The 12,139-nt window shown below is 32.6% G+C and overlaps 1 protein-coding gene across 7 annotated transcripts in view; it reads left to right on the top strand.

Moving 5' to 3' along the window:
• Positions 1–335: 335 nt before the first annotated feature.
• Positions 336–12,139, top strand: part of LOC141461423 (uncharacterized) — a 36,500-nt gene continuing 24,696 nt past the window's right edge. For all 7 annotated transcript variants that reach the window (XM_074142511.1, XM_074142512.1, XM_074142514.1 and 4 more), the window contains exons 1-13: positions 336–455; positions 1,112–1,358; positions 2,908–3,081; positions 3,175–3,267; positions 3,348–3,411; positions 5,446–5,536; positions 8,247–8,394; positions 8,477–8,784; positions 8,907–9,206; positions 9,298–9,583; positions 9,666–10,073; positions 10,343–10,659; positions 10,752–10,959. In XM_074142511.1, the coding sequence (XP_073998612.1) occupies positions 2,920–3,081; positions 3,175–3,267; positions 3,348–3,411; positions 5,446–5,536; positions 8,247–8,394; positions 8,477–8,784; positions 8,907–9,206; positions 9,298–9,583; positions 9,666–10,073; positions 10,343–10,659; positions 10,752–10,959 (2,385 nt within the window). In that variant the 5' untranslated portion in view covers positions 336–455; positions 1,112–1,358; positions 2,908–2,919. The remainder of the gene's footprint in view (positions 456–1,111; positions 1,359–2,907; positions 3,082–3,174; positions 3,268–3,347; positions 3,412–5,445; positions 5,537–8,246; positions 8,395–8,476; positions 8,785–8,906; positions 9,207–9,297; positions 9,584–9,665; positions 10,074–10,342; positions 10,660–10,751; positions 10,960–12,139) is intronic.

Below are 12,139 nucleotides of genomic sequence, written 5' to 3'. Positions count from 1 at the left end.
CACTCCCCGCAGCAATGCGTAATATTTTTTGAGAAAAAATTACTGCATCCGCCTTGTTTTAAGTAGAGATGTAGATGCTTTCATTTACATTCATTTTCAGCAAATTGTGTTAAATCATTGTTTTCTTTCCTCAACGACCATGAATCCGGAGCGTCTTGATTAGTGAATAGATAAAAAATACTATTAGAATAAACAGAATTTCTAGTCATTCTGACATGTTAAGTTTAATTAAATGAAGATAATGTAAGAATTCAAAAGGCATCATGATATTCTTTGAATATATGTATATTTAAAAGATTGATTTGTTTTTTTTTTTTTTTTTTAATGTTCTATAGATTAATAAATTACGTTGGTAGAACCTTCTAAACCGTGAAATACTTGCAAAGAGGAGGGGTATTTTAGTGCTGAAAGGACGAGGTGGGTTGATAGGCTGTATCATCCCATCAATGTGAAAGGTATATAATAATAATTATTTTATATCATTTAATAGTTCACGTATTAATACAGTTTCCTCCTTAAATCTAAAAGTAATATTAAATACATGACCTTCTTCAACTTCATTTAATTAAACTTAGTTCTCGCGCAAAGACACCTGGTATTTCACAATTTGAAGTAATTAAATACATCGTGTAATTTTCCCAAAGCATATTTGTTATTTTTTAATTTTGTTATCCTTTTTCTTATTGGTAGTTTGAGGTCAGTAAGGAATTGGAAAAATAATTCAGTTAACTCATGGAATAGCTCCAAAGCATTACGTAGCATCTATTTATGTTTACGTTAATTGATTCAACAAATACGTAATTTCAAGATTTTTGTATTTTTTTATGTTTTTGACGGCCACATAAAAATGTATTATTAAATTGCTTGTAGGTTTTCAATGTACATAGGAACAAAGCCATTCCATTCTTCTCTATTGCTCTAACCTAAAATGGCGGGCACTGTCTAGCAAATAATTTATAATTTAACTTAGGTCATTTGAAATTAAGAGTAATTGTGACTTGTGTTGATAAACATACTCTTGTAAGAGTGTACGAAATAAATAAATTCTAATGTAAATAATGTCACACATTACAAAATTCATTCCTAATTATTTCTGATTACTTATTTCCAGATACAAAAATGGGATGGTAGAGTCTCTTAAGACACCCAAGCCAATAATGAAGAACAAAATGAGTTTGTAATCTGCACTTACCATCTCTTAGTTAGTAATAAATTTTAAAAAATAAGTATTTATTGACATTTTAGAGGATTAGTTTAGTTTTAATTAGCATAGCAAATGCAAGAGAAAAGCCAGTCCAAGCTATGTAATTGTGGGCTTATAAAACTATCTATGAAGGCAGTATTATAACTGTGCTGAGGTAAGCATCATTTCTATTCAGTTTTTAATTTAAAAATAATATTTACTATCAAGCTTTCGATGTTACTCAATTGCATTAAATCTGGCTACTAATAATTGGCTTTAACACAATGAAGTCAATAGTGTTTCCTAAAAAAATAATTCCTTATTTACACGATTGTCTAATGAATACAGTGCTGTGAATACTCTAAAGCAAATTTTGTTGATCACGTCAAAGAAATGTAGATTATAAGAATTTCCGTCCCCCACTTTTTTTAAGAGGTCAAAATTTCTGTGATGTAACTTTTGCTTCTCTCTTTTCTTTAATTTTCTTTAGTTTAACTCGTCTGGATTGATTTTTGAACCCTATGATTAATGCTCGTGTACCAAAAATGTATATTTTTGTATACATGTATTTCAACAATACAAAATGTTATTCCAATTAAAAGGACAATTTATCAAATTCTAATAAAAGCTGTATAAAGCGGTATAAAAGTAAATGATTTTTTCTTAAAAAGTTTTTCATTGTTTAGTACTAGGAAAATGAAAACAACGTCTGAAATGTTTGCTCGTCTAAAATAGACTATTAAAGATATTTTGTGGGAGATGTTGATCTCAGACTATGCAGCTTGGATTAAAGGCGTGTTCTACGCCATTGTTAGGCACTGTACTTAGCCAGGAATTACGCAGTGTTTTTTTTTTTATTCTTAATTAGTGCAGGCACTTCTAGTTTGGTAAACACAGTTGTGTTATCACTCTGTTAAAAAGTGCTCTTCTCGTAAATTTTTCTGTGAAGTAATTTTATGGCATGGTTGTTTTTTTTTCGAATATAATGTTCAAGACGGTCCCTAAAAATCCTATATCATCACGTGCATTCTATACTTATAAAAATTTTCTATATAACAAATTAGGAGAAAACGTTTCAATCGATCGCCAATCACTCTCTTAAGATTTAACATATATTTCTATATATTTTATACGTCTTAAAAACCATTGTTCCCTTCCTTTATTAGTGTCTAATAATTCTGCTTCGCAGTACTTTGATTCCTTGGACTAACCATGTCAACTACCTAGGCAAATTGAAGATTACAATTCACATGCTGGTCAAGGGAACTGCGAAAAAATTTCTCATTCTAAAGATCAATTTATCTAATTTGTATTAAAAGTTACATTAAACGACATTTGTTTAAAATTTTGTTTTTTAAAAGTAGGATTCTAAAAGAACAACCCCACACTCGTTAGTCCATGTGGGTGTAGTTAACTGAAGTTGTACGCCATTGTAGGATTTTAAAACAAGAGGTGCTTGATATAAATCGTTCAAAATGTTTAGTTTATTTCTTAGGCATCAACAGTTACTGTTAATTGATGTCAAAATTAGTTCTTTTAGTGTCGAAAGATTTGAAACTTTAACTGAACTTTTTAAAGATCATTGTAAGTGTATTTTATGTGTTAGTGTGTGATAAGCGATCGATCAGAACAACATATCAATGGTTGTTTATTGAAAATCTTTATTCTAAAAATAATTGCAATTATTTTTCCATTAAAGGAAATTAAAACAAAATAATTTGTAGGCACAGATTAGCATGAAGTTTCAGGGAGCTAACGCCTTGCCCCCTTCCATTGCATTGTGGCTTGAACAACAGCTTGAACTTAGGGGTATCGACTCGGTCGTTTACACACGTTATATTCTTAGTCTGTTGAACGACGAGACATTCGACTTAAACGATCTTACCACATACTGCAAGGTAAGGCATATGATACAATTTCGTTCAGGAGGTTAGCTCCATTACCATTTTTGTGTAAATCAAACTTAAAATTGCTTAAAACTTATCCATTAGGGTAAAAAAAAATTGAGCAGTTGGAAGAGTTGTAATTTAGAGGATTTAAAACGTTCTGCTGTGATTCAATGTTTAACAGAAGCTGCTGAACAAGTGGGTACATTTTTTCTAGGATTTCTTTTATTTGATTTTGTATAATTACTTTTATTTTTATTCCATCCTTAATTTTGCAGGCATATGAGATTGAAAGTTTGGTTGATGAATTGTGTGTTAAACTGAAAGAAGCAGGTAGTGAAGGTTAGTTTTGTTTTTGAAACTTCTTAAAACTATTCAATTATTTTTTTAAAAAAATATACAGGGTGATCCATTTAAAACGCACCAATCGCTAATAACTTTTTAGGAAAGCGGAATTTCCAAAAAACTCACGAAGTAAACTATATGTTTTTTTGGGTCTAGTTTTCAAATTTTTTACCACCGATGATGTATCTTCATTTTTGGCGGAGTTACGGCCAAAATCCTGATGGGGGTTACATAAAGACCACTGGTTTTGACAATGATTATGAGAACTGCATAAAAAACTGTGAAAAATGACGTTGACCCCGTTTCGATATCCGTAGTATTTGTCGAGATATTTAAGATCAAAGTTACAATTTTTTCTATTCGAGAACGGTTTTCAATATTAATTTTCCACCAGAAATACACGTTTTGGGAGGTCCTCTGATTGCAAAAAATGTTATTTGTGACGCAAAGTAAAAAAATAATAATAATTGAAGATTTTAAAACATGAAGTGTCATGTAATGGTTATGGGTGAATCAGGATAAATTTGTTTTATCATCAAATAAAAGCTATCATCACATCATTTTAAAGCCCCCAGTATGCATGACTTCTTGACCTATCATTACATCTTGCCAGGGATGGGCGGGTGTTGGTCTAGTGGTCATGAGCGTGGCTTTGTAAATTGGAAGATCCCCAATTCGAATCCCGCGTATGACTACATTTCATTTAAAAAAGTATTATGGTTTTTTAAGTAATAAGAATGACTGCATATGCGGGATTCGAACTGGGGATCTCCCACTTACAAAGCCACGTTCTTGGCCACTAGACCAACATCCTGGCAAGATATTCTTACTGTAATGATAGGTCAAGAAGTCATGAATACTGGGGGCATTAAAATGATGTGATGATAGCTTTTATTTGATGATAAAACAAATTTATCCTAATTCACCCATAACCATTACATGACACTTCATGTTTTAAAATCTTCAATTATTATTATTTTTTTACTTTGCGTCACAAATAACATTTTTTGCAGTCAGAGGACCTCCCAAAACGTGTATTTCTGGTGGAAAATTAATATCGAAAACCGTTCACGAGTTGATAAAATAGCAACTTTGATTTTAAATATCACGACAAATATTAGGGGTATCGAAACGGGGTTAACGTCATTTTTCACAAATTTGTATGTACTTTTCAAAGTCATTGTCAAAACCAATAGTCCTTATGAAACCCCAATTGGGTTTTTAGCCCTAACTCCGCCAAAAATAAAGATACAGCATCGGGGGTAGAAAATTTGAAAACTAGACAAAAAAAACATATAGTTTACTTCATGGGTTTTTTCGAAATTCCGCTTTCCTAAAAAGTTATTTGCGATTGGTGCGTTTTAAATGGATCACCCTGTATACATAACTTTATTTAAATACTAGGTAAGGTCTTCTGGAAAGATAATCTGAGGGGACAAGGCTTGCTTAAAACATGACCTACTCGCATTTTCCTCGCGCTAACTCTTGAGTTTATCAAGGTTTTTCAGATTCATCAAAATTTACTGCTTATTCTCGCATGAACTTTGGGCTTCTCTGCAAGTATTCATTCACTCAAGACGGTAGAATCCCGAATAGGTTGAGGTCCAAGGACGTGGAATAAATAATAGCAGAAAGCTTCAAGGGCTTTGTGGGCCAGGTTTTTCATTTTTGTCCCATCTTCACGTAACACATGCGTTACTCACTTTCTCAGAATTAAAGAAATAAAAGGGGGGAAATCTCAGCATCAGTAACAATCTCTTTAGTAGGAACCAATGTAAGTCTTTCAACTGCGGACTGTATTTCACTCGTTGTGGTTGCTATGATTCGCTGAAGAATCAAGGGTGACAAAGTTCATTCTTTTCTTACATAACTTCCGACGTGACCACCTCAGACCCCTCGCACAAACATTGGGCATGAAATTCAAATGACTAATTTATGTTAATTTGATCCACCTAATCGAGATGTGTAATTCCCTTTAACTACTTAATCTTTTCCCTACAACCTAAAAGTTGCAATGGTTTGCGATTTCAGTTTCAGATGGTAAATGTCTTAAGGAAAAAACAAATTCTGAGGATATTTTTAATCTGGATTTATCTGTGTCTGGCCTCGATTTGGAAAGCAAGTAAGAAAATTGAATTAAAATTAACTCCTACAATTATGGATGGCACTTTCAGTGAAAAAAGGAGTATGTTGCTCAAACATCATGATGTCATTTAGGAATAATAATTAGTTAAAATTTATTGCGTATCTGATACTAAGTTTCGGAATAAAATCCAACCTCGTCTAAAAATTTCTAGGAGCAGTTTTCGACATTTATTAATTTAGATCACCAATAGATTTTCTAGCGACTCATCACTGTTAGTGTTTGAAACGTTTTTCTAGAAAATTGTACACATAATACTCAAGTGCGGCTTGCGATTACACTTTCACCAAGTGAATTAGTTACTTGGTACGTTAAAAAAGTAGTTGATAATTTAGGGTAGTATTTGTTGAAATATTGGATGAGTTTTCTACCCTGTAGAAGCCTTTAGGTTTAAGAAAATTAAATTTGTAGTTTGGGAGTAAGCCCATCCTGTAAAAGGTTATCTCTTAACCCCCTCCGTCATTTGTAAGAGTAAACATTCTTGTCATATTTTTTAATCAATAGAAGTATAAGTTTGTAGGCCCACTGAGTTCTGGAAATGTTTAATTTTTTTAGTAAGTGATCTCTATGTTCACACTCCAACTCATATCACAGGTAGCTGAACCCAATATTTAGTTATTTAGTTTTTATATCAATTGTACTGTAGTAACATAGTGAACCTTAACCGTAAACACCTCCTAACTAAAAGATTTTTTTAGATTTTCTCTAACCTTTATATACTCATATGCTACATATTCGTAGATTTGTAATAATTTTTCTAGGATCCTTCATTTGAGTGTAAGAAGTTCTGGAAGAACTATTTCTAAGTTTGGCGGTTAGGCTTTCCTCTAGATTGTCATTTTAGAGTAAAGTGCAGTTTTACAACCTTCGGTATTAAAGGGGTGCAGCATAAAAATTAATTGCGGAAAGAACTATAATTCTAAACATTGCTGTAAGAGAAAATTCAGTTAGTCTTCGCACCAGATTTTTTTAAAAAAAAAAATAAATCGTTATTTTGTTTTGATTTGAAGCACTATCAAAATAAACAGGTGAGGTTTTGTCATTACCTTGAAACGGTTAAGGATTCTTTCATGTTTTGTTCTTGATCTGATGATAGTTACAGCTTGAATCTTAGTATCCTTGTAAACGATTGTTTACCGAATTCTAACCGGTCTTGGATGTTCAGTCATAAATCAGAAACGTATTCATCTGTTTGATACGCCGAAACACTCTTTAGATTCCGCGAGGGATTAAAAAAAAAAAGAGCCCAAATAAAGTTCCTGCTTTTTCTTAGATTGAAATGATAATGTGATTTAATTTATCTGAAAAAACTTATTTTTACAGATTAATACTCAGATTTCAGTATGTCTGGGTTGTTAGACTTAACAATTTTTCTCAAAACCAAAACGTTGATAATCAGTTAAATGGAATCCAGTTTTTTTTAAATTTATGTTGATAAAGTTGGTGATAGTAATTGCGTATCTTCAAGTGGATGAGTTTTTTGAAAACATCAATCAACATAACCCTTAAGATGTTTTTTTGGAAGATGTTTGATTTTTTATGTTGATAGGTAGACAGACTGTTATTTATATCTTGCAAATAGGAAGCCTTATATAGTCTCCAGTAAGATTTATTTTGCTGGTATTAGTACATAACATGAAATAAGATTCGTTATGAACCTATGCTTCCCATTCTATAATCTATAATGATACAAAAATTAAATTTTTAATTTTATAAGTTAGCAAGTATTAAATTAAATATAGAAGTTTACATTTTCTATTTGCAATGAAACAAGTTTAGAAAGTGGTATTCGCTTTTTTTCTGAGCGATGCTTATAATTGTAGACTTATTAATTTTCCTTGGTTTTTTTAAATTTGGATAAATCGTCAAAACACTATTGTTTCAATGCTCCTCAGTTTAATCATCTCAATAAGTGAAGAAATCTTAATTTTAGTAACATAATTCTCAACCATCTTCAATAAGCTGTGGTAATAAACTAAAACAACTTTGTTCACTATTTAGTAGTATTGTCGATTTGTCTGAACGCCAAAGTTAAGAAATAAGGAAAATTAGTTTGTATACGGTTGTTGGACATCGCTCAGTCCAGAGTGTACTAAAGGTTTATAACTTATTTACTTTTTTGTTACTTATTAATTTATTGAAACTAGACAATGTTAACTTCCATGCTTAATATTTGCATTACATGAAAGATAAAGATTTTTTCTTGCATTGGCAGTCGAACAGGGCATTAAGCATAGAAGCCAATGTCAGGATTAGATGCTTCAGATATCATCTTTGATGTACAGTTATTTTGTACATTCATAATAATAAAATGAAAATTGAAAAGTCATTAGAGCTATTTTAATAATTTTTAGGCAAACGTCGAACATCCACGATATAAATAGAATTCAAACTGGGCTGGGGTCTTATTGGTTAAACGAACGCATACAATTCACAGCCATATATTGAATATTAAGGTTGCGGCTAAGTAAAAATCACGGTTTTTACTAATCCAGAGTTCTTTTGACTGGTTAATCTAATAAAACAATTGGGCTTAGATTTATTTTAAATTATTAGAAATAGTAATTTAGGTTTTCTACTCGATTATTTTTTTTAAGTCCAAGTGTACTTGCTATACGCTTAAGCCGTTATATACAAGACTTGCTACACATTAAATTTGTGGTCATTTCACAGAAATGTATCTTTTTAGGTACTATTCTGCATTTCCTGCTCTAACAAAAAGTAATCCGTTTGAGAATACTTTTCCCTTGACATCTGTGTGGAGTCGAAATATTTGTAGAGCCTTGGGAGGGGGAAGAAGAAGAGTTGACAGTGAATCAAGTACAAAAGATAACAAGGTTTTATTTTTAAATTAATGTTTAAACATTAATGTTTACGTTAACATGTATATTTTATGTGATTTCTTTATTTTTAATGCAGGTGTCCAAGAGAAAAGAAAATAAAGAAAATGTTCTTTGTGGTTTAAACGGAGGTACTCGGAGGATGCGATCTAGATCTACGGTGAAACAATCATCAGGACATCATAGAAATAGAGCTTCAGCTGCTAAGTCACTTGATAGAAAAGAAGACGAAATAAGCACTACCATGAAGAGGACTTACGGGGCTACTAAGACAATTTCTAACAGTGAAGTAGATTGTGGTAATAGTGGATCATTTTCTGGAGTAGGGGATTCTCGTGGAAGAAAATGTCTAAGCTTCATGCATAACTCTTTGGGACAATTGATTGGGTGAGTTTTGGAATGACACGTTTTAGATTTTATTACTAATCAATCAGTCAATACTTAATTTTTTCTTTAAGCTTTTTATCTTTAACTTAGTTTATTTTACAAAATATTGCTTTCTTTAACAGGTATCCAGTGTCTAGGCCTGCTATTGAGGAACAAATTCCTCGACGACGTGATGATAAGCTTTCCCGTACTCCAGGGCGGAGAGACAAGGGTGGAGATATTCCAAAAATAGATCTAGTCAATGCAGAGAATTATGATTCAGACGAATTGCCTCCTGTGGATTTCCAACAACTTCTCACATCTCCTTCAGATTATTCTCTTGAATCTTCACTTTATAAACAGCATCAGTCGTTTACTCTAAGTTCTGGGGTCCCTTCTGGAAATTTCATCCAATGTGGCACGAACATTACTAGCTCCATATGGTTTGTATTTTATCTTATTCTTGATAATATTTTTTAATGAGAATTAAGTTATTAATGGTTTGCAAAGTTACTGAGTTTTTATATGTCGTAGGTCGGATACATCCGAGAAAATGGAAGAAGATGATAATGGCGGAAATAGTGGCAATTGGGAAAATGTATGTGGGACCAGTGGAAATAATATTGGAGGGCGCAGTAAGTGGTCGGACGCTAGAGGATCTATACTTTCTTCAGCTTGGAAACTCCCATTTGTTTATGATAAAGACATTGAAGGAACTTCTTTAGCTGTCAATGCCAGTTCGGGTTCTTTTTATTCTTTTTTCGATTCAACCCCAATCATTTCTTCATATCAAACGCAGAATTGTAAAAAGTCCTCCGAGGTTGGTGTGATGTAATAGCAATAGAAACTTTTAACAGTTTCAGCGTTTTATTCTGTTTTGACAAGATACAAATTTATTTTAGCTCAATGAGAAGAAGGTTGATGGATCAGTTGGTGATACTATGCGTTCAGAAGTAGAGCAGGACGAAGATCTATTGACATCCATGAGAACTCACTTTAGACCGATAAGAAGCAATGATAATGGAGGTCCAACAAAGATAGCCACCAATGGTGAAGATGGCTCAACTGCAGGAGTTGGTACTGGAGGTGTTTATAAGAACGGCTCAACTTTTTCTGATTCTTCAGCCTCACCACTGAAGCTGGATTTTAAGCGCAGTGAAAGTGGAGCTCTCTATTTAGCCACTACGGGGGAGAAATATTTTGAGTTTAAAAGAACATCTCCTAATTACCTGCCACTTCCTACTTCTCAGGAATTCCAGCAACAGCTGTCCTCGTCACAGTCCTCTTCGACTTTCGTGCCTAAATTCAAGGTTAGTCTCCAATCATTTAACCCTCTGTAACCTATTATTTAGTTTTCAAGAAATTACACTTATAATTATTGCTTATTTTTGTTTTAATAGTTACTTTATCAAGTTTACTACTTGAGTGTTTTCGATTAGTTAAAGAGAAATATCCAATATTTGTTGTTTAGAATTTAGAATTGTAGGAAAATCAATCAGAAAACTGGAAGTAGTTCTGTGCCCACGTAAAGACTAAGCTTGTTACACACAAGTGATCAATGTAGTCAAATTCTCGACAGGTTCGGCAAAACGAAAAATTCTGCCAAACAGATATGTCAACTTTGACTCCTTTGGAAAGCGATTTTTTCTTTCCCGGTGATGATCGCTTGGCTGAGGAAGTGTTGAACAACTGTTGCGAAGAAGATGATGTAATTGAAGATGATGGTGAAGGGACGGAAGAAAATGACGATTGGTTTGAAGATAGAAGGTCTGCAATTGATGGTGAAACTCGTCAAGCGATCCAGATCTCCGGATGGGTAACAGCATGGCCAGTAGCAATGGATTCTAGTGCCGCTATTTGGGCTTCAGCAACTGACAATAGCAACGCCAAGGCATGGTTAGGGTTCTATTTTTAAATTAATTTTTTTTCTCAACATTAATTTTTTTTTAAATCGCGTACACTCTTAAAATTAATTTACTTAATATCAGGGTCCGCAATGGTAATGGTGGTGGAGACAAAAATATTGGAGGCAGTCCGACCTGCATTGAGGATTGTAGAATGGACGATCGAAACGAACATTATCTTCGCTTAAGAGACGAGTTGTCCGAAGAAGGAGAAGAATTGTTATCGGATCTTTCATCCATACATTTGTTCTTGGATCCTGAACGGATGGATGAACCAAATCCTCATGTTCAGGTTCGTATTCCTTAAATATCAATATAGATTGCTTTTTCGCTATTTATTTAAATAGAAAAATAATAAAATTAAGAAATGTATTAACAAATTAAAAACAAAACTGATTTTTTTTTTTTATAGAAAATCAATATTCTGGGTTTCCGGGAAAGCCTCAACTAAGTTTTCCTCTGAAGTACTTTAGCGGTTTTTTTGATTATAACAATTCAAATTGTGAAATGACCTTTAGGTTGTGTTTGGTCCGGGTTTTTACCTCTAACTCACAATTGACTTTTTTTATCCTTGGCTTCGAAAAGAGCAAAAACCGAATAACTTATGGAAAGCAGATTTCCTTAAATTTATATAAAACTTTCTTTAAAGAATAATTATTTGGTCAACTTTATTTTATGCAAGGTCCATAGTTTAATTTATTAAACCTGCCCATATAACTATGCAGGCTTTCATTGCAAGTGATTATTTTATTTTAAAGTTTTATGATCGTGTTAAATTTTTTAAAATGAGTTTCTAACGAAAATACTGTGGTACCCTAAATTCGAGATTAAAAAAAATGCCCATGATATATGAGTGAGAGTTCAGAATTTCTTAAAAATAAGAAACGCATGAGGTTTTAACTTGTTAATCTGTTTTAGTACTTAATTGTCAATTTGTCTCAAATAGTAACTCTTATTAACCCCAAACTATTTGTAATGAGATGAAAGGATGTATCCACCTCAATCTCATAAACTTAGAAAAACAGATGTTATAAAACCCTTTACGCATAGTTTTCTATTTAAAACCCAGAGCCCAGTGTGAGAAATTTTCTTGAAAAATTCAGTATCATTGTACTAACAGACTTTTCGCTCATCCATGAAGGTAAGTGCTGTGAAGATGTCCATTTCTGAAGCTAGGCAGTAATGTGTCGTCATAGTTGTGCCAACAGCACTAATAAATGGGTAAGATTAATTAGGCCACCATCTATCTCGTTTCCTGAAATGCCTATACGGTAGAATTTTCCTAGACAGATTATATCAATGGCATCATCGAAATGAAAAAAGGATTCCATGCATTCTGCGCATTTGCAAAGACCAACATAATCATTAAATTGTCACTTTAATTGAAAAAATTGTTGCAATTGAAAACCACCTCAAAATTTATACTAATAAAAACCTATCCACATTTTCAATCGATAATAGTATTACAGTAT

Source organism: Rhodnius prolixus, unplaced genomic scaffold (assembly GCF_049639745.1).
Source record: "Rhodnius prolixus isolate KJV_2025 unplaced genomic scaffold, Rpr scaffold_6, whole genome shotgun sequence".
NCBI lineage: Eukaryota > Metazoa > Arthropoda > Insecta > Hemiptera > Reduviidae > Rhodnius > Rhodnius prolixus.
This window is presented reverse-complemented; position numbering and strand designations above follow the sequence as displayed.